The sequence below is a fragment of the Rutidosis leptorrhynchoides genome, chromosome 7 (genome assembly GCF_046630445.1).
Source record: "Rutidosis leptorrhynchoides isolate AG116_Rl617_1_P2 chromosome 7, CSIRO_AGI_Rlap_v1, whole genome shotgun sequence".
NCBI classification, from domain to species: Eukaryota; Viridiplantae; Streptophyta; class Magnoliopsida; order Asterales; family Asteraceae; genus Rutidosis; species Rutidosis leptorrhynchoides.
In genome coordinates this window covers 8,474,434-8,501,410 of record NC_092339.1, presented here as the reverse complement: position 1 = coordinate 8,501,410, position 26,977 = coordinate 8,474,434, and the positions used below count along the sequence as shown (strand labels likewise).

The 26,977-nt window shown below is 36.7% G+C and overlaps 2 protein-coding genes across 2 annotated transcripts; both read right to left on the bottom strand.

The window, feature by feature from the left end:
* Window positions 1–469: 469 nt before the first annotated feature.
* On the bottom strand, window positions 470–22,490 carry LOC139857306 (uncharacterized). The gene is made up of 4 exons (XM_071846042.1): window positions 21,813–22,490; window positions 1,167–1,515; window positions 887–1,084; window positions 470–801 (listed from the first exon to the last, which is right to left on the bottom strand). The coding sequence occupies exons 2-4, from the start codon at window positions 1,474–1,476 to the stop codon at window positions 743–745; spliced, it is 567 nt and encodes a 188-aa protein (XP_071702143.1). The 5' UTR covers window positions 1,477–1,515; window positions 21,813–22,490; the 3' UTR covers window positions 470–742.
* LOC139858909 (probable long-chain-alcohol O-fatty-acyltransferase 5) lies at window positions 22,428–23,483 on the bottom strand. Its single transcript, XM_071847746.1, has one exon. The coding sequence runs from the start codon at window positions 23,460–23,462 to the stop codon at window positions 22,428–22,430; it is 1,035 nt and encodes a 344-aa protein (XP_071703847.1). The 5' UTR covers window positions 23,463–23,483.
* Between the last annotated feature and the right edge of the window lie 3,494 nt (window positions 23,484–26,977).

Sequence of the window (26,977 nt, the reverse complement as noted above, 5' to 3'; positions counted from 1 at the left end):
GTGAAACTAACAACATGATAAAGTAGGCTAGTTGAGCTTGAGAAGGTATTTTAAACAATACCACAACTCTTTTCTTTTTCTGTTGAAGACCTAAATATATAGAAAGATAACTAACTTCTTGTATTCATTACATTTACAATTAAAAAATCATGTTACAAATGTACCATTTTTGGGTGATTAATGTTTAGGATTCGGCCTGTGGGACTATATTGGGCCGTCCAAACTAATTAGTTATTTGTGGGATAGTGGGCTCAGCTGGGATGAGCACGGTACGGAACCGGTACCGAACCGTACCGGAACCGAAAAGTACCGGTACCGAATTTACCCAATTTCGAATACCGATACCGTACCGTTTTTCTAGTAATTTTTGGTATTTTACCTGTTAGTACCGAATTTGGACTGCAAAAAATATGGACTTCAAACATCATTCATACAAAAAACAGCATCATTTTATACTAAAACAGCATCATTTTAATAACATTCAACCACATTTTAACAAAATTCAGCAACATTTTAACAACAAAAACAGCAAACAGTAACATTTTAACAGCATTCAGCAGCAAAAACAGCAACATTAACAGCATGCAGCAGCAGCAAAACAGCATTTTAAGCATCAAAACAGCACCAAAACAGCACCAAATCAGCAAAAACAGCACCAAAACAGCAAAAACAGCACCAAAACAGCACCAAAACAGCATTTTAAGCACCAAAACAGCAAAAACAGCACCAAATCCTTCTAACCTTACGAGGACACTTTCTCTTTTCCTTTTTTGTTTTGTTCTTTGATCGGCTCTTCCATCTCTATATAATGAAATACACAAATTTAGTTAATTACTCATTATGTAGGACACTAACGTATACATAAACTTTTTAAAAATAAGATTACCAATTGCAATGTCGTCGTCATTATCAATTACTTCATCTTCAAATATAGGCTTAGTTGATTTGTTTACCCAATCTTTGGTGCAAATCAAAGCTTCAACTATTTGGGGCGATAACCTTGTTCTATACGGGTCAAGTACACGACCACCCACACTAAATGCCGACTCCGATGCCACACTAGATATTTGTATCGCCAATATATCTAACAATTTTAAATGATCAAAAAGTCATAATAATGTAACAAATTATAATTCAAATACAATAAAAAAAAGTAAGTAATTTACCTCGAGCCATCCGTGCTACAATTGGAAAACGCTCCTCGTTTTGCTTCCACCACTTTAGTATGTCAAAAGTGGGAGACCAATTCAACTTTGGCTCATTTAGGTACCTTGAAAATTCCGTTTCAACCTCAAATGAACTACTATTTTCTTCAACGCTTCTCCACTTGGAAAGGAAGCTATTAATCCCTTGACCCGTAACAACATTTTCTTGAGTTTGTGATTCTTGAGTTCCCGAATTATGACTACTTTTTTCAAACTTTTGTACATAAGTTCTAAACAAACCTTCCTTCCTTGTTTCAACATCAACCATCATGTAACATCCCGTTTTCCCGTACGTATCGAAAGGTACTTACTTAATCATTTGTACGTTTATAACTCGTTAGCTTATGCGTAAATGTATGAATATATGTGTAGATATATATATATATTATATATATATATATATATATATATATATATATATATATATATATATATATATATATATACATATATGTATACTTGATAATGTGTGCATGTATAAGTTTAAACATGGGTTTGGTTAGCGTTAAGTCTTGTGAGACTATTGTTGAAGGCTAGGTGAATATAGGAAGCGGGTTTGGAATGTACAAATTAAATAAAATCGAAAATTGTTTAAGTTGGTCGAACTGTTCAGATACAGCCTTAGGCCGCGCCGCGATAATTGGGTCAGCGCCGCGGCATATCAAGCAAATCTGGATCAGAAGTTGGGTTAAAAGGGGTCGTTTTTCCTTCGATAAGTCGCGCCGCGACAAATTGGCCGTGCCGCGGCATCTCTGCTGTTCTGACTCCGATTTCTACTCAATTTAAAAGGGTTTTAGGGGTAATTTGGTCTTTTTGCTTGTAAATCAGATTGGAGCATTAAATCACAGCCACTTATTCCATTTATTTCATTTCCTTTTCTCTTTTCTTTCCAATTTCTCTCCCAAAACACAAAACCCACTTAGAATAAACTTAAGATTTGGAGGTGAAGATTTGTGGATCAATCCTAGGAGCAAGAGTTAAAGTTGTTCTCCTTGTTGTTAGCTACAAGAGGACAGTCTTGGTAAGTTCTAACCTTATGTTTTAAGTTTTAATTGGTTAATGGCTAGGGTTTTGGTTACTAGAGATTTGTATGACCCATTTGAGGGTAAAATGGGTGAATTTGGGTTGTGTTGTTGTAATGAAACCCTAATAGCCACAATCTAGGGTTTTGGCATTATGATTTGAGGTTGTAAGTGTCAAATGGTGTTGTTAGTCACTAATGCACTTTAAGATTAATGAAAGAAGTGTAAATGGGTAAGTTTGACTTGATTGTGAGTCTAAGTAATATAAAATGGGTCAAAATGTACTACTTGACCTAATTAGATGAAATGGGTATGGATTACCCTAAGTTTTGTGTTAATTGAAGTTAGTAGACTTTAATTCACTAGCCTTAGTGATTAAAGTCGAGTCTTGGCCATTTATGGGCGGTTGGGTGTAGTTGAGTCATTTAATGCAAATTGGGTCATTAAATGCTCAAGTGGGAGTATCGTGGTTAATCCCACTAGTTGTGAAATTGAATGTGCACTTAATGATTTAGGTACATTGCGTTGAAGCTCGGAAGTGCTAAATCATCATCCTTGTGACAAGGTGAGTGGAGTAATTATACGTATGTGTATATAGCATATTTATTTGTGAATATTATGGTATGAACCACCGAGCCGGTAGTGCCATAACATGTGTGGGTTAGGATGTGAACCACGAGCCGGTAGCATCGAGTGTGAACCACGAGCCGGTAGCACTATAAACTAAGATGTGAACCACGAGCCGGTAGCATCGAGTGTGAACCACGAGCCGGTAGCACTATAAACGAGTGTGACTCAAAAGCGTATGGTGTGAACCACGAACCGGTAGCACCATAGCGATATTGGTTAACCATATTGAGATTGTTGTTTTGTTTAGCATATTATATATATATATATATATATATATATATATATATATATATATATATATATATATATTGAGTTGAGTATATGCTAATGAAGTGGTGTGATAATGTACGACTTGTTAGTGTTACGGGTATGTTGACATGCTATTTGAGTTACAAGTTCGTATGAGATATTTGGTATTGTGATTGCAAATGGATAGGTTATATATATGTATGTATAATTGTTGCACTCACTAAGCATTGCTTACCCTCTCGTTGTTTATCATTTTATAGGTTCCGGCTTGGACAAGGGTAAGGGCATACGGTTGGATTAGTTGTCTCCTGTTTGTGTTGACAGGGGGTGCTTTTGGTGTTAGCTTTTTGATGTTGGCCTAACGTTTTGGGTAGTTTAACCCCAAACAGTGCTCGAGTGTCGTTTGGATTATAAACTATCATTGTAGTGGGTCAAACTTGTATAAAACTTAATTAATGGCCTTCGTGCCTTTTGTAAACATTTAAATTGATGTACGTTTAAATGGAACTTATGGAATGGTTTACATATTTAATTGGCGTGTAAATGTGTATTATAAAAAAAAAATTATCGTATGGAATACGGGTTGGGTTGTTTCAAGTGGTATCAGAGCATGGTCTAAGGGATTTAGGCGACTTGAGATAGGTGCCTAGACTTGGGCTTTATTGTGTGAGCGCTTTATGCGGGACTTGTAGGACTTTGGGTCTAATCGGAAATTGTTAGTGCTTTGGTTTATGTGAACTAACCTTGTGCTAATTGTTTTGTGTTGTGTTTAGCAATTATCAAGCAAGACGGACGTTGTACTAGCAAGTTAATGCGACGTGCTCGCGTAACAACGATTTGCTACCGTTGTTACGGGTGCAAATCGTGTCAAACGAGTAATGTACGACGATTGTTGAGCAAGATGGAGTAGTATGGTGCGCATGTATATACTTACGTGTTATGCCTTTCGTTCATGGTTTAACCTTTTCCGTTTTATAGAATGAAGACGAGAAACGGACACGATAACGATATCGGTGGTACAAGCGAGGACCCCGAATTCACGGCCAAAGTTGAGGCCATCTTGAAGAACTACAAGGAGGATTTTCTTGTTAGCGTGAGAAAAGTTTTCAAGGAATCGGTTGACGAGCAGATAACCGATTTAATTAATGAACGAATGAAGGCCACTGTCGATGAGGCTCTTGACTATAGAAACATTTATCCTCGTGGTGAAGGAGGTGAAGGAAGGCGGGACTTCTACTACAAAAATTTCAAGGATACTCAACCTCCGATGTTTAATGGGGTGAGGGATCCATTGAAAAGTACTTGTTGGATTTCCGATATCGAGGGGGCGTTCCGTACCGGTGAGTGTCCTCCCGAGAAGAAGACGAGGTATGGGTCTAGCATGTTACGTGAAGAAGGCAAATTGTGGTGGGACGATAAAATCAATTTATATTGTGAAGAGCAATGCATGAGCTTGACATGGGATGAGTTTAAGAAGGAATTTTTCCAAGAATACCGAACTTCTTCCGATCTTGATAAAATCCGGGACGAGTAGCACAATTTGCGACAAGGTTCAATGGACTTGGTTACTCTCAAGTCTACTTTCTTGGCAAAGACTCGTTTTTGTCCGGAGTATGTTGGTGATGATCACAAGTTAGTGCTAGATTTCTACCGTACTTTAAGTGATGAGATGAAGGGTAAGATTAGCCGGGGGATGGCTAAGTCTTTTGAAGATTTATACGAGTTGGCTAGGGGTTTTGAGCCGGAGGTTCCAAGGAAGAGTGATTTCACTTTTTCAAAGAGAAAGTTTGAAGGTTCGAGTCATTCGAATTTTTCAAATAAAAAGAACAAAAAAGGCTCCGAGAGAGTTAATAGTGTGAAGAAGGGTACTTCCGGGGGTTTCGGACCCACGTGTTATAATTGTAACCAAATAGGGCACATGGCCCGTGATTGCACCAAGGCGTCGACCAAAATCACTTGCTTTAATTGTGGTAAAGAGGGGCACAAGAGGCCGGAATGCCCCGATTTGAATAATGATCATGCTAAGAAGTTAGAGAAGGCGGCGGGCACGGCTAGGGGTCGCAACTACTTGATGACCAATGACGAAGCCAAACAATCCAACGAAGTTGTCTCAGGTACTTTTATGGTTAACTCTAATCCGGCAAGGATTTTATTTGAAAGCGGTGCAAATTTGTCGTTTGTGTCTCCAAAATTTGTGCCTAAACTTGATAGACCGTTAGCTAAGTCGTCCGGTAGAAGTCGAAATAGCGGACGACAAGACGGTGCTAGTGGTTGATGTGTGTAAAAATTGTGACGTTGTGTTTGGTGCCGAGAACTTTAAAATTGATCTTATCCCGATGACTTTGGGCGACTTTGATATCGTTGTTGGTATGGATTGGCTCGATCGAAATAGAGCCAATATTGCATGCCATGAGAAATTTATCCGTGTGAAGACCCCAAGTGGGGGAGAGTTAATTATTCACGGCGATAAACGAAGAAGACTTGTGCCGATATGTTCGTTTGCACGGGCACGTCGTTTTCTTGTTAGTGGTGGCATGGCTTTTCTTGCCCATGTTGTTGATACTCGTGATGAGCCACCACCCATTCGTGAAATTCCGGTGGTTAGTGAATTCGAAGACATTTTTCCGGAAGAGTTACCGGGTGTTCCGGCGGAAAGACAAGTTGAATTTCGCATTGAGTTGGTTCCGGGAGCTACTGCCATTGCTAAAACTCCTTATCGTTTAACACCAACAGAAATGCAAGAGTTGTTAAATCAAACCCAAGAGTTGCTTGAGAAGGGTTTTATTCGACCGAGTGCTTCGCCATGGGGCGCTCCGGTTTTATTCGTGAAAAAGAAGGATGGTAGTATGCAGATGTGCATCGATTATCGGGAGTTGAATAAAGTGACGATCAAAAATCGTTATCCATTGCCTAGGATTGATGATTTGTTTGACCAACTCCAAGGTGCGACGTATTTCTCAAAGATTGACCTACGGTCCGGCTATCACCAAATGCGGGTCCGTGAGAAAGATATTGAGAAAACAGCTTTTCGAACGCGTTATGGGCATTTTGAGTTTGTAGTTATGCCTTTTGGTCTTACGAATGCACCGGCGGCATTCATGGATCTTATGAACCGAGTGTGCCAACCTATGTTGGACAAGTCGGTGATTGTGTTCATTGACGACATACTTTTTTTTTTTTGAAAAGCAAGAAGGACTTATATTAAACAATCACGAATAGTACATGGTTGACTGGGCAACCTTAACAACACAATACATCACGAAAGAAATAGAGAAAACAAATTACACCGCCCTAAGCTAATTGCAAAGATTGCAACTAACAAAAGAGAGAAACTAAGGTTGTGAGAACCATTGAAGCCAATCCATAATATGACCCTTGCAACGTCGTGAAATCCAATCGTATGAAAGAACTTGAACCTCGCTAAATAAAGATGGGACCGTCTCGAGCTTATTCTTGAACACCTTTGCATTTCGATTCTTCCATATAATGTAACAAACCACCCAACAAACCGCTTGCCATTGGTTCCTTTTGTGATCATGTGCTACGTAGCCGAAGGTACCATTAAAAATATCCTCATACCCGAATAAAGCCGAATTATACCCCCACCATTTAAGGACTTTCGCCCATATGTCTTTGGCCATTTGACAAGAAAAAAGTATATGTTCCACCGTCTCAATGTCACCATCACAAATCGGACATCTCACGCTGTTCAAATCGATGCCCCGTTTATCTAACTCGAACCTTACCGGTATACGACCTAATCTCGCCCGCCAAATAAACACCTCTACTTTTTTTGGAACCAAACCATTTCGCAACGACTCAATTGAATTAACCGCACGTGGTAGGATGACTTTGTCCACTAGAACCGAACAGTCCTTGACCATATATGTACCCTTCGAATTGAGATTCCAGCTCCAACAGTCTTTTTTATCTTCGATCAGCTGCAAGTTCCGAACAGTATCTCGCAATTCAGTTAGTTCACTATTCGTTCGTCCCATAGGTGGATAGGCCCAATTGCCGAGCCCATCTCCCTTAAATTCTTCGGTTTTGTTACTGATGTTGATATCTTTGTCAATCTCGAGCCTGTATAATCTTTTGAATTTGTCTTTGAGGCTTGCGTTCCCCACCCAAATGTCATTCCAAAAAGAGGTGCTTTTCCCGTCCCCGAGCAAGCGTATGAAAGACTTAGAGAAAGAAATCCCTAACCCGTCCACATGTTTTCCTGCAACACATATAGAATTCCAAAGGCTAGCGTTTGGTTTTCGGACAAGCCCGTTTCCAAGCACAAGACCTCCATTAGAACCATAAATGCTACGAATTACGGCGACCCATAAAGTGTTAGTTTCGGTTTTAAACCTCCACCACCACTTACAAAGAAGAGCTAAATTTTTACTTTTTAAGGACATGATATTTAAACCTCCTTCTTCGTGAGGAAGAAGGATTTTTTCCCACTTAACCCATGACATTTTAGAGTTAGAACCCGTCCCGCCCCAAAAAAATTTCCGTCTCACACTCTCGAGAGAATTTAGCACACAAGTAGGGGCACGAAAGAGCGAGAAGTAATAGAGAGGTAGGCTAGAGAGAACCGACTTAACTAAAGTTAACCGTCCACCGAATGAAATCATTTTTTCTCTCCAGTCCGCTAACCTCTTGTTAAATTTCTCGATCACCGGGGACCAATCATTCAATTTCTTCATCTTATTACCCACGGGAATACCCAAATACATGAAAGGCAACCGACCTGCAAGACATGAACACCAAGACGCAAGAGCTTCCACGTTATCATTACTAATGCCTATCCCAAATAATTGACTTTTATTATAATTAACCTTCAACCCCGAAGCCCGTTCAAAACATTCCAACAAGTACATTAAATTTCGCGCATTACGTCTACTCCATTCGCCAAAAAAATCGTATCATCCGCATATTGCAAATGAGAAATGACGACTTTATCTTTACCCACCTCCACCCCTTTATACATCCCTCTCTCAACCGCCTTTTTCGTTAGGATATTAAGTCCCTCCGCTGCAATAATAAAAAGGAAAGGTGATAAGGGATCACCTTGGCGAACGCCCCTTTTAAGATTAAACTCACTTGTCGGAGACCCGTTTATGAGAATGGAGATTGTAGCCGATTTAAGACACGAGGAAATCCACTTACACCATTTGGTACCGAACCCCATACATTTCATCACTTCAAGAAGATAATCCCAATTAAGCGAATCAAAGGCTTTCTCGAAGTCTACCTTAAAAATTAGGCCGTGCTTTTTGTTTCGTTTAAGATCTTCGACCACTTCATTTGCAACTAACGCACCGTCTAGAATATATCTACCCCCAAGAAACGCACTCTGTTCCTTCCCTACAAGACTAGGTACCACTTTACAAATTCTCAAAGACAACATCTTCGCGATAATTTTATAATAACTGCAAATAAGACTAATCGGGCGATAATCACTAAAACTCAGCGGGTCTGATTTCTTCGGAATAAGGGAAACAAAAGAGGCATTGCAACCCTTTGAAAACTCGCCAAAAACCCAAAACCAGTTGATAGCACCTACCAAATCATCTTTGATTATGGACCAAAACTTTTTGAAAAAACCAAAGTTGAACCCATCCGGTCCCGGGGCCTTCGAACTACCACAACATTTGACCGATTCCCAAATTTCCCCTTCCGTGAAAGGAGCTTCTAAGAGCTCGTTGTCCGCTGATGTAATCAATTCAGAAAACAGCCCTTCAAGGCTTGGTCCATCCGAATTATGTACCTCGAATATGCTCTTAAAATGGTTGAAAGCAACTTCTTTGATTGTATTAGGATTTTCACACCAAGACCCATTAACATTAATCCCCCGGATGTTGTTTTTATTATATTTCCTCTTTAAGGAATTATGAAAATATTTTGAGTTTTCGTCTCCATCGATCATCCAACGAACACGAGCTTTCTGTTTTAGCATCCCTGTCTTGATTTTTTCCTTTTCCATCCATGTTTTTCTCGAGTTTAGCCATTTAGTCCGCTCTTCATCCTTTAAACTACCTACTTCTGCTTTCATTTCAAGATCCGTTACCACCTTTTTAACCGACTCAATCTCACAATCAAGCTTGCCAAAGTGAACTTTACTCCATTCTTTAAGGTCTCCTTTTAATCTTTTTAACTTGTTACGAAAAACGCAATCCTTCCGGTTACCCCCCATTGGACCAGACCAAGAATCGGCAATAACCTTGTCAATACCCTCAACCACGAACCAATCATCAAAGATTTTAAATGGTTTAGGCCCAAAATCCACTTCACCATCCGACATCATAATAGGACAATGATCCGATACAGTTCTATCTAAAGCCACCACTTTTAGATCGGTCCAAAAGCTAAGAAAGTCGTCCGAAACCAAGAATCTATCTAGTTTACTCATTTTCAACCCATCATCACTAACCCTAGTAAATTTCCTCCCACCCAAAGGAATGTCCACTAAACTATTTCTATCAATAAACTCGTTAAACCTCCTAGCCCGGTTATAAAAAAATTCACAATTCAATCTTTCCGACTTATCTCTAACCTCATTAAAGTCCCCACAAATGACCCACGACACACCATCAATACACAAGATCTTGTCAAGCGAATCCCAAAACTTACATTTATTGGCGTCATCATGCGGACCGTACACATTGACAATAATCGATTCATTTCCCGACTGTTTCCATTTCCCCCGTATAGCAATAAAAAAGTCACCAATTAGCTCACTATAAACCTCGAAGATGTTTTTATCCCAAATTATTAATTGTCCCCCCGACTTACCAATCATTTCTTTTTGAACATACCCACAATCATTAGAACCCCAAAGCCCGAATATCCAATTGTCGACAAGGTTATGACATTTAGTTTCTTGAAATGCTAGAATAGAGGGCCTTTCGACCAAACATAAGCTTTTAACATCACCAAACTTACTTTCTTTCCCGGACCCGAACCCACGAATGTTTAAGGAAATAATCTTCATAAATAAAAAGAAGATACGAACAGAGAAAGAAGACACTTACATATCTTTCTTGGTCCATTTTAGACCAAGATTGGTGCCGAATTCCTCAACTCCAATACTGTTTTCCGATATCAATTGGCTCACCTCCTTCTTCTTGCTATTCCTAGACGACGATGGCTTCTTACTCAGTTTCGATCTTCTACTACCACATGTCACACAATTAATCCCACTTGGATCCTCAACGCCTTTCCCTTTCCTAGTCGATTTTTTCGCATGTAAAATTTTCGATGAAGCTTTCCAGTTGCCGATGGAATTCCAGCAGCAATTGGACGAATCAGAAGCATAAACAACCCCTTTACTTGCTTTTTTAGGCAAATAGTTGTTAGCGGTATCCATAACATTCAACGAGGATGTATCACCGGAAATCTTAGCCTTCTCCACCCCGTCACCACCGTAGTTCTTAACTGGACTTTTACATTCTTCTTCATCCGATGAGCAATCGGTATCACCGAGATCCTCTATCACCACATTATCTCTTGGATCGGCCGACCTAATGACATTAAACTTATTTTGATTAATAGGCCCATCAACACTAAGCACCTTTGTTGGATTATCACGAGATACTGGGCCAGATTTATCAACATGAAAGTTGGGCCCATTTAAGTTGAAGTGAGCTGACCCAACACTAGTACCCGAATAACAGCCCTCAGGATTTACTTTTTTATTCGAGACATCAGACCTCACCTTGGTATCCGGAGTCTTGGACTTGGAGATATTTGCATCTATAGGTGATTCTTGCACATTGGACAAAAAAGCATCATCATTATTATCTTTATCAAAAGGTTGCTTAATTCCCATGCAGGAAGACCCATCATCTTCCACCTGCAATGGTAAGCTGCCATGACCACCACCATTCACCTGACCTTTTTCCGATCGAATCTCCCCATCTTCAAGTTCATCGGAAGCGTCATCACCGGACAAAGAATCCGGAATTTCTTCCTCATCTTCCGAGCTGTCCCAATCCGACTGTGGAATATTTTCCAAATCAAGTTCTATTTTATCATCACATTCTGAAATACCAACATGTTTGCACCAGATGCCTGCGACCAATTTTACTATTCCATTGATGCGTTCGTCATTCTTAGTATGAATCAAGACTTTACCCGAAATTAGATTTTGATTACCACGAATAATATTGCAATTCTTGAAATCCAGGGCTGGCCCCCACCACTCCACAATTGATTTAAAGGTACTACAAGACCAATATTTAAACGGAACCCCTATGACGACATACTAGTCTACTCGAAAAGTATGAACGAGCATGAACGTCATTTGCGTGAAGTATTGAAGACGTTACGAAAGGAGAAGTTGTATGCTAAGTTCTCCAAATGTGAATTTTGGCTAAGGGAGGTTCAATTCCTTGGTCACATTGTGAACAAAGACGGCATTCAAGTAGATCCGGGGAAGATAGAGACGGTGAAGAGTTGGAGACAACCGACTACGCCTAAGGAAATCCGAAGTTTTCTCGGATTGGCCGGTTATTATCGTTGGTTTATCCAAGACTTTTCTAAAATTGCTTCTTCATTGACGAAGTTGACAAGGAAGAACGCGAGATTTAATTGGGAGGACGAGCAAGAAATTGCTTTTCAATTGCTTAAAGAGAAGTTGTGTCAAGCTCCGGTGTTAGTGTTGCCGGAAGGAGTGGAAGACATGACGGTTTATTGCGATGCTTCGTTAAATGGGCTCGGGTGTGTTCTAATGCAAAGAGGTAAAGTCATCGCTTATGCCTCTCGACAATTAAAGGAACACGAGACGAGATATCCGACTCATGATCTTGAGTTGGCGGCGGTGGTGCATGCGTTGAAAATTTGGCGCCATTACTTGTATGGTGTCAAGTGTACTATTTATTCGGATCATAAGAGTTTGAAACATCTCTTTAATCAACGAGATTTGAATTATCGTCAACGCAGGTGGATGGATGTGGTGAAAGATTATGATTGTGAAATACTTTATCATCCGGGCAAGGCAAATGTGATCGCGGATGCGTTAAGTCGAAAAAGTCATCACCCGGCGTTACGATTGGGATTGTTACGTATGATTATTACTAACGATTTTCTTGAAAAACTTGGTGTGATTCAAATAGAGGCTTACGTTCACAACAAGCATGCGGAACGAATTGTGGGGCAATCGGAGTTCATTACTATGGGTTCGCGTGGTTTGTTGTCTTTTCAAGGAAGAGTGTGGGTGCCTAAGATGGGTGATTATCGACAAGTGCTACTTGATGAAGCACATAAGTCAAAGTATTCCATTCACCCGGGCGCGATGAAAATGTATCTTGATTTAAGGAAAGATTATTGGTGGCCGGGCATGAAACGTAATGTTGTGAAGTATGTTGAGCAATGCGTCACGTGTTTGCAAGTTAAAGCCGAGCACCAAAAGCCGTATGGTAAGTTACAACCGTTAGAAATCCCGAAATGGAAATGGGAGCACATTACCATGGATTTCATCACAAAGTTACCTAAAACGGCGAGAACCCATTTTGATTCGATTTGGGTTATAGTTGATCGACTGACGAAGAGTGCTTTGTTTCTTCCCATTAAGGAAGCGATATCGTCGGAGACCTTGGCTAAGTTGTTTATCAAGGAAGTCATCTCTCGACACGGTGTTCCTATATCTATTATTTCGGATCGAGATACTCGCTTTACATCTCGGTTTTGGGAAAAGTTTCATGAGGATATGGGTACACAATTGAAATTGAGCACGGCGTATCATCCTCAAACGGACGGTCAAACTGAACGTACGAATCAAACGTTGGAGGATATGTTACGGGCATGTATTATTGATTTTGGTGGTAGTTGGGACGAGCACTTACCTTTGGTGGAATTCTCGTACAATAATAGTTATCATACTAGTATTGGGATGCCACCTTATGAGATGCTTTATGAGCGTAGGTGTCGAACCCCGATTTGTTGGGGTGAAGTGGGACAAAAGGAAATCGGGAGTACCGATTTAGTTTTAGAGACGAATAGTAAGATTGATATGATTCGAGAGCATTTGAAGAAGGCTCAAGATAGACAAAAGTCGTATGCCGACAAACGTAGACGAACGATCGAATTTCAAGAAGGTGACATGGTGATGCTTAAGGTGTCGCCATGGAAAGGTATTATTCGATTTCGGAAACGAGGAAAGTTAGCTCCTCGGTTTATTGGACCATTTAAGGTTTTAGCTCGTGTTGGTGAAGTCGCGTATCGTTTGGAATTACCCGAAGAGCTTGCGGGGATCCATAATACATTTCATGTTTCCCATCTCCGTAAGTGTCTTGCGGATGATTCATCTTAGGTGCCATTAGACGAGATTGAGCTAAATAATAAGTTAGAGTATATCGAGGAACCGATTGTCATACTTGATGAGAAGGTCAAAAGGTTGAGGCATAAAGAGGTTAGGACTTTTAAAGTTCAATGGCGTCGTAGTAAGGGTTCGGAGTTTACTTGGGAGCCCGAAGAGTTTGTGTTGGTTTATCTTCCTTCTTGTCATGTGGCTTGGATCGCGAGGACGCGCTCCGATTCAAGTGGGGGAGAGTTGTAACATCCCGTTTTCCCGTATGTATCGAAAGGTACTTACTTAATCATTTGTACGTTTATAACTCGTTAGCTTATGCGTAAATGTATGAATATATGTGTGTGTATATATATATATATATATAAATATATATATATATATATATATATATATATATATATATATATATATATATATATATATATATATCTATATATACACATATATGTATACTTGCTAATGTGTGCATGTATAAGTTTAAACATGGGTTTGGTTAGCGTTAAGTCTAGTGAGACTATTGTTGAAGGCTAGGTGAATATAGGAAGCGGGTTTGGAATGTACAAATTAAATAAAATCGAAAATTGTTTAAGTTGGTCGAGCTGTTCAGATACAGCCTTAGGCCGCACCGCGACAATGGGGTCCGCGCCGCGGCATATCAAGCAAATATGGATCAGAAGTTGGGTTAAAAGGGGTCGTTTTTCCTTCGATAAGTCGCGCCGCGACAAATTGGCCGCGCCGCGGCATCTCTGCTGTTCTGACTCCGATTTCTACTCAATTTAAAAGGGTTTTAGGGGTAATTTGGTCTTTTTGCTTGTAGATCAGATTGGAGCATTAAATCACAGCCACTTATTCCATTTATTTCATTTCCTTTTCTCTTTTCTTTCCAATTTCTCTCCCAAAACACAAAACCCACTTAGAATAAACTTAAGATTTGGAGGTGAAGATTTGTGGATCAATCCTAGGAGCAAGAGTTAAAGTTGTTCTCCTTGTTGTTAGCTACAAGAGGATAGTCTTGGTAAGTTCTAACCTTATATTTTAAGTTTTAATTGGTTAATGGCTAGGGTTTTGGTTACTAGAGATTTGTATGACCCATTTGAGGGTAAAATGGGTGAATTTGGGTTGTGTTGTTGTAATGAAACCCTAATAGCCACAATCTAGGGTTTTGGCATTATGATTTGAGGTTGTAAGTGTCAAATGGTGTTGTTAGTCACTAATGCACTTTAAGATTAATGAAAGAAGTGTAAATGGGTAAGTTTGACTTGATTGTGAGTCTAAGTAATATAAAATGGGTCAAAATGTACTAGTTGACCTAATTAGATGAAATGGGTATGGATTACCCTAAGTTTTGTGTTAATTGAAGTTAGTAGACTTTAATTCACTAGCCTTAGTGATTAACGTTGAGTCTTGGCCATTTATGGGCGGTTGGGTGTAGTTGAGTCATTTAATGCAAATTGGGTCATTAAATGCTCAAGTGGGAGTATCGTGGTTAATCCCACTAGTTGTGAAATTGAATGTGCACTTAATGATTTAGGTACATTGCGTTGAAGCTCGGAAGTGCTAAATCATCATCCTTGTGACAAGGTGAGTGGAGTAATTATACGTATGTGTATATAGCGTATTTATTTGTGAATGTTATGGTATGAACCACCGAGCCGGTAGTGCCATAACATGTGTGGGTTAGGATGTGAACCACGAGCCGGTAGCATCGAGTGTGAACCACGAGCCGGTAGCACTATAAACTAAGATGTGAACCACGAGCCGGTAGCATCGAGTGTGAACCACGAGCCGGTAGCACTATAAACGAGTGTGACTCAAAAGCGTATGGTGTGAACCACGAGCCGGTAGCACCATAGCGATATTGGTTAACCATATTGAGATTGTTGTTTTGTTTAGCATATTATATATATATATATATATATATATATATATATATATATATATATATATATATATATATATATATATATATATATATATATATATATTGAGTTGAATATATGCTAATGAAGTGGTGTGATAATGTACGACTTTTTAGTGTTACGGGTATGTTGACATGCTATTTGAGTTACAAGTTCGTATGAGGTATTTGGTATTGTGATTGCAAATGGATAGGTTATATATGTATGTATAATTGTTGCACTCACTAAGCATTGCTTACCCTCTCGTTGTTTATCATTTTATAGGTTCCGGCTTGGACAAGGGTAAGGGCATACGGTTGGATTAGTTGTCTCCCGTTTGTGTTGACAGGGGATGCTTTTGGTGTTAGCTTTTTGATGTTGGCCTAACGTTTTGGGTAATTTAGCCCCAAACAGTGCTCGAGTGTCGTTTGGATTATAAACTATCATTGTAGTGGGTCAAACTTTTATAAAACTTAATTAATGGCCTTCGTGCCTTTTGTAAACATTTAAATTGATGTACGTTTAAATGGAACTTGTGGAATGGTTTACATATTTAATTGGCGCGTAAATGTGTATTATAAAAAAAAATATCGTATGGAATACGGGTTGGGTTGTTTCACATCATTTCACCGACCTTCTTCTCAACTTTAACTTTTGACAATGTATTATCCATGTTCATGTTATTCATAACGACGATTCTAAAACAATGTTTCATAAATACTGTTTTCATCGTTGGATCCAATAGTACAGCAAAGTACATGAAGTCATTTAGTTTATCTAACTTACCCCAATACTTTTCAAATTTTAATCTCATCGGATTAACCATCAAACAAAAATCAAGATCGGCCGACCACTCACGTAAGTGACCATCAATATCTAATAGTACACTAAAAAAGTATGAGCAAGAGGTTTTGTGGATGCTGAAACCGCTACCGTCGATTCCTTGAATTTTTCTAGAAACTTAATGAAATTCTTTACAACATCAAAGTCAACATCACCGGGAACCTTATCTAAATCACGCTCGAAACTTTTATCCACACCTTCATATTTTGTAAATATATCTTTCAAATCCACGACCCTTTTCAAAAGTTCATACGTGGAATTCCACCTAGTTGGACAATCTCCACATAGAAACTTCTTTGAATCAATTGTTTCGTCTTTCATGCATTCTTTAAACTTTTTTATCCGTTGAGATGATTGCCTGATGTACTTAACTGCTTTTTGAATACACTGAATATGCAAATTTGCTTCATCTAAGCCCTCTTTCACTATTAGGTTAATAATATGTGCCATACACCTAATGTGAGCATGTTTACCATCTTCATATTTATTCTTCAACTTAGACAAAACATATGCTATGGCCTTGTCATTGCTAGATGCATTATCAAGGGTCATAGTCATTACATTCTTTATACCCCAACCTCGAATACACTCAATCAATTCACTACCAATGGCATCACCCTTATGACTAACAATGGGTTTGAAGTTAATACTTCTTTTATGCATTACCCAATTTTCGTCTATAAAATGACCGGTTACTACCATGTAGTTCTCACGTTGACAAGATGATGTCCAAGTATCAGTTGTCAAGTGAACGGTATTATTCGGGTTACTCAAGAAAGCATGCAATTTAAGTCTTTCATCTAAATAATATTGGACAATATCCTTAGAAAGTTTATGGTGTGATGGAAGCTTAATATTGTGAACCTACTGATTATTTATAGTTATATACAACTGATCTACATACTTATATATATTGTCACATTTGAAAGAAAAAAAAAAAGACACGAAGCAGGTTGTAAAACATGGGTAATTAGATGAAGATTAATAAACATAACTGTATTCAGTACACTTGATCATAGGTTCATATTTACAAATGCGAAGTTCATAAGATGTAATATATACATGTGTGTTCATGCGAAGTTCATAAACTGTAATTATATATACAACTTTTTTTAAAAATTAAATAACTTACTTGATCAGGTGTGTTCATGGAAGGGATTGATGATGATGGAAGTGATGAAGGAGGAGAGTCCATGTTGATTGATGATTATAGGCGACGAATTTTCAATTGATGATTGATGATTAGGGTTTATGAATATAGCCGACGATTTTTTTTTTTTTTTTTTTTTTTGATGATTAGGGTACGGGACCAATACAAAATACGTGAAGTTCAAGGGACCAAGCTCCAGGCCTTTTCATATTCCAGGCTTTTAAAAATATGGGTATTGAAATCGATACTAATACGGGAATTTCCCGGTACCGTACCGGTACCGGATCTTTTGTACCGAAACTGAAAAGCCAAAAAATCTGGAACCGGAACCGTTCCTGTTTACCCTTCGGTCCGGTAAAACGGTACCGGTTCGGGATCGGTAAAATGGTACTTCTGCTCATCCCTAGCTCAGCATATAGATGTTTTTGGATTGTTTCATTGTGATGGATCTTTAAAATATTTATTTATTTATTTATTTATTATTATCCTGTATACTAAAACAAGTTGGATTTTTGGTCGTTCCATCAATACCAAAATGACACCACCAATTTTCAAAAAAGCACCCCCCCTCCACCCCACACACACACACACACAACTATGTTAATTTTTCAAATCTTTCAGGGTAAAAATCGTAAATTTGTTATTTTCTTAAATTAACTTAAACAAAATCCACCCGAATTTTCAACGTTCCATATCTTCCCGCTCGCCGCAAGTTAAATTTTTCCGACTTCACCGTTCAACTCGAAATAATTTTACGAATACAAGGCAACTAGCTATGCGTGAAACAGATTGTTTTTATAATACGCTAAATATTTCAAGATATTTTTCACATGTACGTACACGTATAATAAACAACTTAAACTAACCACATCATATCGATGGTTCTGTTCCCTTATTTATGTGATTTTTCTGGCGTTAAAAACGCGGAATCCATTAGGTATACTATGTACTAACCACGTATTTCCAAACATACCTGTAGCAATGTGTTTTTAAATCTGTAAATATATATCACTACGTTAAATATGAATACGCAATTCAAAAAGCCCTGCCGCATCACGCGGGCTGGTATTTTTCTAGCATATATAAAGAATAAGAGTACTAGGAGTCGTGCACCAAAATCACCGTTTTTTCACCGTTAAACAAATCTGAAGCCGGGATTCCGGCGGTGTCTACTCCCGTTCGGCGTTAAATCATCGTTGCCGCTCACCGTTTTCAGCCACCGTTGCCTAGGCGACGCTGAATTCTGTGGTTTTCTTTTATTTTTTCTTTAATTATTTTCTGTTTTGTGAGTTGGGATTCCTTGACTAGATGAAGAAGACAATGAACAGCACCAATTTTTGTTTTCTCTAATTATTAGGTTAACATACTATATTTTAAAGAAAAGAACTGAGTCAAATATGGGGTAAATATGGGCTACATATGGGCCAAATTATTTGGCTAAATGATACGGAGTAATTTTATTCTTTCAATATATTTATATTTATATCTAATTATTTTATATATATTTGTGTTATTAAAATAAATTAAATAATAAATACAAATAATTTAAAATGAATTAAAAAATAATAATTGAATAAATAATAAAAAAAAAATTTAAAAGGCAAGTATTATTAAAGGACAAAGAAACAAAACTAGCAAGAAGCTAGCATACACACGGGGCCACGCCCAAACACACAAATAACCAAAACACGAAAAAACCTAAACAACACGAGAAGGGCTACGCCCTCAAGCCCCTAACCAATGCTACGAAGGACCCAAAACGAAAACCATACACGAAAATCTACAAACATAAACAAACCCGAAACCACAGACACCACATTAATCAAAGAAGACTATGTTTCCGAATCCGAGACAGAGCATGATGAGGGACACGAGCAGCAGCACGAGCAGCAGCACGAGCAACAGTCAACTTCACCATCGACGTCCTCAGAATTTTCCATCACATCATTTAATAAGATACCTATCTTGCCATCGATATTTATCCCGACATCTACTAGGCTTCCACTTTGGTCTTCCCCAAACATATTTGAGGAAGTGACTTTTAATTAACGGTTTGAATTTTCTCATCTTTCCACGAAAACGAGAACTACTCGTATCATTTAAACAAGAACTACCCGAAAACGGTTTGAGGAAGTGACTTTTACTGCCGCTTAAAGCCTAAATTGAATTCTAGACATGATCTAAAACCCATGAATATTTGATTCTACCATTTTCATGGCGTCTCTTTTTATTTTTATTTTTATTTGTTACACACACACACACACACACACACACACACACATATATTGTGGTAGGATCAAGAGGGAAGTAACCAATCGGGGGGAAGTGAGGGGAAGCAAAATTTATTTATTTTTTTCGTTTTTTGAAAAAACTTTGTTCACGAACATTATAGATTGAATGAAAATATGAACATTTAATAAAGACACTTTGTGATAATGTTTTTATTTTGGCGGGAAAACGCTCGAAGAAGTAATATATAACAATTATCGTGTTTTTCGAGCTTATGTTGAGGTTTAGATATTAGGGTTTATATATTAGGGTTTATAGGGTTTAGATATTAGGGTTTAGAAACTTAGGGTTTAGAGTTTAGAGTTTAGATTTAGGATTTAGATTGAGTTTTTAACACGAACGGTTTAGAGTTTAGGGTTTAGGGTTTGGTGTTTTGGGTTTATGGAATAAACCCAAAACACCAAACCCAAAACCCTAAACCCTAAACTCTAAATCGGGCTAAATTTTACTTCACAAAACATGAAGAAAAAAAACGTTAACATTCTTCACGAACAATATTATCTCTAATGTTATTTTTGTCGATCGTTTTCCGCCAAAATAATAACATTCATAGCGAAGTGTCTTTTTTAAATGTTCATATTTTCAAAAAACGAAAAAAAAAATTGCTTCCCCCCGATTGGTTACTTCCTCATTGATCATGCCCATATATATATATATATATATATATATATATATATATATATATATATATATATATATATAGTGGTAGGATCAAGAGGGAAGTAACCAATCGAAGGGAAGCGGGGGGAAGCAAATTTTTTTTTCTTTCATTTTTTGAAAAAACTTTGTTCGCGAACATTATAGATTGGATGAAAATAAGATCATTTAGAAAAGACACTTCGTGATGAATGTTATTATTTTGGCGGGAAAACGCTCGAAGAAGTAATATATAACAATTATCGTGTTTTTCGAGCGTATGTTGAGGTTTTAGACATGAGGGTTTAGATATTAGGGTTTAGATATTAGGGTTTATAGAGTTTAGATATTAGGGTTTAGAAATTTAGGGTTTAGGGTTTAGATTTAGGGTTTAGATTTAGGATTTAGATTGAGTTTTTAACACGAACGGTTTAGAGTTTAGGGTTTAGGGATAAACCCAAAACACCAAACCCTAAACCCTAAACCCTAAACTCTAAATCGGGCTAAATTTTACTTCACAAAACATGAAAAAAAACGTTAATATTCTTCACGAACAATATTATCTTGAATGTTATTTTTGTCGATCGTTTTCCCGCCAAAATAATAACATTCATCACGAAGTGTCTTTTCTAAATGTTCTTATTTTCATCCAATCTATAATGTTCGTGAACAAAGTTTTTTCAAAAAACGAATTTTTTTTTTGCTTCCCCCGCTTCCCCCCGATTGGTTACTTCCCCATTGATCCTGCCCATATATATATATATATATATATATATAGTGGTAGGATCAAGAGGGAAGTAACCATTCGGGGGGAAGCGGGGGGAAACAAAAACTTTTTTTTTTTCGTTTTTTGAAAAAACTTTGTTCACGAACATTATATATGAGATGAAAATATGAACATTTAGTAGAGACACTTTGTGATAAATGTTTTTATTTTGGCGGGAAAACGCTCGAAGAAGTAATATATAACAATTATCGTGTTTTTCGAGCGTATTTTGAGGTTTTAGCTACTGGGGTTTAGATATTAGGGTTTAGATATTAGGGTTTATAGGGTTTAGATATTAGGGTTTAGAAATTTAGGGTTTAGGGTTTAGATTTAGGGTTTAGATTTAGAATTTAGATTGAGTTTTTAACACGAACGGTTTAGAGTTTAGGGTTTAGGGTTTAGGGTTTGGTGTTTTGGGTTTATGGAATAAACCCAAAACACCAAACCCTAAACCCTAAATCCTAAACTCTAAATCGGGCTAAATTTTACTTCACAAAATATGAAGAAAAAAAACGTTCATATTCTTCACGAACAATATTATCTTGAATGTTATTTTTGTCGATCGTTTTCCCGCCTAAATAATAACATTCATCACGAAGTGTCTCTTCTAAATGTTCATATTTTCGTGTGATCTTGATGCCGGAAAAAAAAATTTCAAAAAAAACGAAAAAAAAAAAATTGCTTCCCCCCGATTGATTACTTTCCCATTGATCCTGCCCCATATATATATATATATATATATATATATATATATATATATATATATATATATATATATATATATATATATATATATATATATATATATATATTATTTTTACCTTTTGGCCGGAGGTCCTTTGGAAGCAATCTCTTTATCCGTCGAACAGAGAGAGGAAGACCTTTTAGACTATTGGAGTGTTTCACTCGAGGTGGAGAAACGACTTCTCTTTTGTTCAAAGATAGATGAAGGATTATCTACGTCTCACCTCCCCATACCCTACACATGTGGGATTGGGTATGTTGTTGTTGTTGTAATAAGTCTTTAAAAAATAATTAGATAATAAATTAGACACTGAAATTTAACACCGAACGATTTCCGCTATTTTGATCTCAGTGTTAAATCTCAGTGTTCTTCTTTAAAAAATAATTAGATAATAAATTAGACACTAAAATTTAACACCGAACGATTTCCGCTATTTATAAAATTGACGTACTACAACAAAGTGTTTTAAAAATGATGGTATAAACACCGAGTGTTCTTAAATCTCAGTGTTCTTAACATTGAGATTTAACACCGAACTCAGTGTTCTTAACACTGAGTGTTTTAAATTTCAGTGTTCAGTGTCACGAATCTTAGTGCTCTAATTATTCATTTTATAAAATTGACGTACTACAACAAAGTGTTTTAAAAATGATGGTATAAACACAAAAAATGAATCTTACTATCTTAATTACTATATGGTGTATAAACTAAAAATAGCAAATTTATAAATATTGAATAATAAGTGTAAAAAATCTAGCCTCGTGAACTCTTGGAGAACTTTCACATCCAAACGGCGTCTAACTAACGGCGGAAAAAACAACCAAAAACCAGTCACCGTTACAAACCCCACCGTTAATACCGTCGCTACAAAATCCGGCAACCGCCACCGTCTACCAGCTAAACTTCTCTTAATCATCATCTCCACTACAACACATATTCCATGAATCACAAAAAACCGCGTCATCTCCCACGTGGCCTTCTCACGTGACAACTGATAAACAAACAGCTCGTGCATCAATCCCGAAACCAAAAAAGATGCCAATATTCCGGCCAGTGGAGCCCACTTATAGTTTGAAAAAACTGTTACCACAGGTTTGTATACAGTGTATCGCAGCGTATTTGTTACCATAAGGTTCCAACTTCCCCAAAAATTTTGTAACGATGTTGCCATGTAAGGTTTATTAGACGACGGTTCTAATTCTAATCCGATCAACGCGAACATCAAAGCGTTAACCACCGCAGATACTATATCAATTATTAAGAACAATAAACCACAATAGATTATAAATACGATATTCTGATGAGCTCGAATTCTGTAATCGAGTACTGTCTGTACAAGTATTGAGAAGATCAATATCTGAAACCCTAATTTGTAGAGAAAAGGTGTTTTGGTTGATGTCGAACTACGTTTTGATTTGATTGGTAAAGAAGTGAAGATGATGAAATTGAGAAGTGAAATGGATCGATGATATGGTGATTGTTCGAGATCGAATGCGAAACGTATAAGTTTGAAGTTTGTGAGCCACGTGGTGAATGAAAAGGTGATGGCGGTTGTGAAGATTGATGTGCAATAAAGAGGTAAGATTGTGAAGATGTAGAAGATTGGAATTAGAGATATGAATCTGTATATACCTTTAGGAAGCTTTGATGATATGAAGTAGCAGTATGTAAGTGATACTGTGATTGTTGATATTTGGATTACGAAGTTTTTAACTATGGTTTCCATGGTGATAATTTGTGTTTTGATTTTGTAGATTGAAGATTGATTAGTTTTTGATCGAAATGATGATATTGAAATAAAAAAAGATTGTGTTTATGGATTTTTCATTTTCAGACCTCTTAGTTTTGTTTTTCGCTAATTAAACACAACATACAACAAAATAGTTAACAATGCGAGGGTCGTGTTTCAGATGTTAATAATGCGCATGTTACTTCTTCGCCTATTGTGTATAAGTGGGTCGTCTCTAGATCGGATAAAGCCGTGACATATCCACAAACTGCGGGTAAATTTTCTAAGCCAGATAACAGAGATTGGAATGCTTCCAAGAAGGCAATTTATTTTAGCGTTTATTGCTTATTGTTGTTTAGTTTGGGCCTTGTTCATGGTCGAATGTCGTTATGTTTTGTTGTTTATTTCTTCATGATGTTATTTGTGCGTTCGTTGTCTAGGTTTGCTTTCTGTTGGGCTCAGTTTGTTTGGTTGTGTGCCCTGTGCGGTTTTGTTTGTTATGGTTTGAGGCTTGTCCGGGCCGGTCTATAATTATTTTTTGAAGGGTCCTTTCATTTTTACGAAAAAACTCATTCTATAAAAGTTTTCATTTTTCGCCAAAGAAAAAAAGAGTTAACACATGACACTCACGCACTGGCAGACCTTGAAATTTTTTGGAGTCGAAAAGAAGAATATGATAAGCTATTGTTATTTGGGGAGCGAGTAACGTAAATTTATTTACTTTAAAGATAGATATTAATGACTGTATAGAATAAGTTGAGCCCGAACAATCCTTATTACTATTTTACAGAATGTGGTAAAATAAAAATGATCACTTTACCCTTAAACTAGTTTTTAAATCATGTCAAACAAATGATAGTAAAACTTATTGCTTAATGATCAATCCTTAATTAATGATGTTACTTAATTGCGGATTGAGTGCAATAAGATTATAATGGAGGATGAGATGTTTGATGATTATTTTGGGCCCCGATGATCGTCTTTCACTTTAACTAACAAGTGATCAACCACCCCGACCCGATCTTGATTGTCAATTAGCATAATTCATCTTTACTCAATGTGGAAATTACTTGGGCAAAGTCACAAGTGAAACTCACAAAGGCTTGGGCAAATGGCCGAGAATCAACAACCTATAAATGAGAAGCCAAGCTTCCTATTTATAGTATTCGAGATATCCGCGGTATGCGAACTACTTATCCATCCGCGGAAACTCATCGGATTAAACCGCAGTCCCTTATTAACACGGAAATATAACTACTGCACTTTATTTTCAGCGAATATTGCATATCTTAGCTTTAGGGTCCGCGTAATTCTGCTTTTAACCTTTAGTAAATAAAACACACATATACAATGCTATGTATATGATCAAGTCCCCCCAGTTTATTATGATACATTTTCGCGAAACAAATGTATCATGATAAACTCTAAAAATAAAAAAGTGCTTATTTAAAATATTTCACAAGCAATATTTTATAATTTTTACCGTCCATTTATTACCGTTGTTTTTATTAGGCTCAACGCGTAATTACAACGGTAACTTTCGCCATTCTGTCAAATCAATACGCTGTAACGGTTAGAAATTTACCGTTTATACGTTGCGGTAATTTCAGCCGTTTAAATGTAATGATTACCTTTTCCACTTGCTCGCCCTAATTCGAATTATAAATAGCTGAATAATCCGCATAAAAACTTTACGCTTTCTCACTCGATTTCATTTTCAATCAAATTCATCTAATCACAATCGTACCGAGCAATTAACGAATCCAACCTTTAATTTCTTCAATTCCAACATCCGATTTATTTTCCTTATTACAAATGGCGTCGTCTTCATCTATGCATACTCCTGGAGGTTATGTTTGTCATACCCCGTCCTAATCCATCCGGACGAAGTCCATATCGATTATAAACGATTCACAACAGTTGATTACATCGCGAGGTACTTGACCTCTATATGATACATTTTACAAACATTGCATTCGTTTTTAAAAAGACAATCTTTCATTACATCAAAAGTTGACGGCAGGCATACCATTTTATAATATATCTAACTATAATTGACTTAATAATAATCTTGATGAACGCGACGACTCGAATGCAACGTCTTTTGAAATATGTCGTGAATGACTCCAAGTAATATCTCTAAGATGAGCAAATGCACATCGGAAGATTTCTTTCATACCTGAGAATAAACATGCTTTCAAGTGTCAACCAAAAGGTTGGTGAGTTCATTAGTTTATCATAAATAATCATTTCATAAATTTAATAGACCACAAGATTTCATATTTCCATTTCTCATAAACATACGTCCCATGCATAGAGACAAAAATATCATTCATATGGATTGAACACCTGGTAACCGACATTCACAATATGCATATAAGAATATCCCCATCATTTCGGGATCCTCCTTCGGACATGATATAAATTTCGAAGTACTAAAGCATCCGGTACTTTGGATGGGGCTTTTTGGGCCCGATAGATCTATCTTTAGAGTTCGCGTCAATTAGGGTGTCTGTTCCCTAATTCTTAGATTACCAGACTTAATAAAAAGGGGCATATTCGATTTCGATAATTCAACCATATAATGTAGTTTCGAATACTTGTGTCTATTTCGTAAAACATTTATAAAAATTGCACATGTATTCTCAGCCCAAAAATATAAAGGGTAAAAAGGTAAATGAAACTCACCATACTGTATTTTGTAGTAAAAATACATATGACGTCATTTAACAAGTGTAGAGTTGACCTCTGATTCACGAACCTATATCAAGTATATATATTAACACATATATTCACATAATTCCTCCTACATAATATTTATATATTAAGTGTTGTAGTTATATAAATATATACTTTATTTATATTTTATATCTTCAGTTATATTTTATATATAGTTATTTTGTAAATAATCAATATTCCTACATATAGTTATATTACAATATATATATATATATATATATATATATATATATATATATATATATATATATATATATATATATATATATATATATATGTGTGTGTGTGTGTGTATGTGTGTGTGTGTGTGTGTGTGTGTAGTTGATATTATATCAAAAATTAATAATTTGCTATATGTAGTATTCATATAATAATATTATTATGTTTGTAGTGATAATAATAATACTGTAAAAATAATAATAATACTAATGATAATAATAATGATAATAAAATAATGTAAATAAAATTATATATAAAAATTATGTTAATGAAAATAATAATAATGATAGTAATAATGATAATAATAATGATAGTTATAATTTTAATTAAATTGTAAATTTTAATTTTAATAATAATAATAATAATAATAATAATAATAATAATAATAATAATAATAACATTAAGGAGTAATAAGTAAACTACCTCAACGAAGTAGTTCTTAAAAATAATGCTCAAGTCCGGGTCTAAACCCGCGACGTCCCGCTAACCCGAATTCATCCTTAACCACTTCGCTGATCTCGCTTAACCAATAACACCCTTAACCAACCATCTAT

Bases quoted from the DNA above. Each gene is read 5' to 3' on its own strand.
- LOC139857306 (XM_071846042.1), bottom strand. From the start codon at position 1,476: ATGATGGTTGATGTTGAAACAAGGAAGGAAGGTTTGTTTAGAACTTAT. The intron at 1,085-1,166 runs GTAAATTACTTA...TAAAATTGTTAG, and splicing joins TGTAGCACGGATGGCTCGAG to ATATATTGGCGATACAAATA. The intron at 802-886 runs GTAATCTTATTT...TTCATTATATAG, and splicing joins TGACGACGACATTGCAATTG to AGATGGAAGAGCCGATCAAA.
- LOC139858909 (XM_071847746.1), bottom strand. From the start codon at position 23,462: ATGGAAACCATAGTTAAAAACTTCGTAATCCAAATATCAACAATCACA.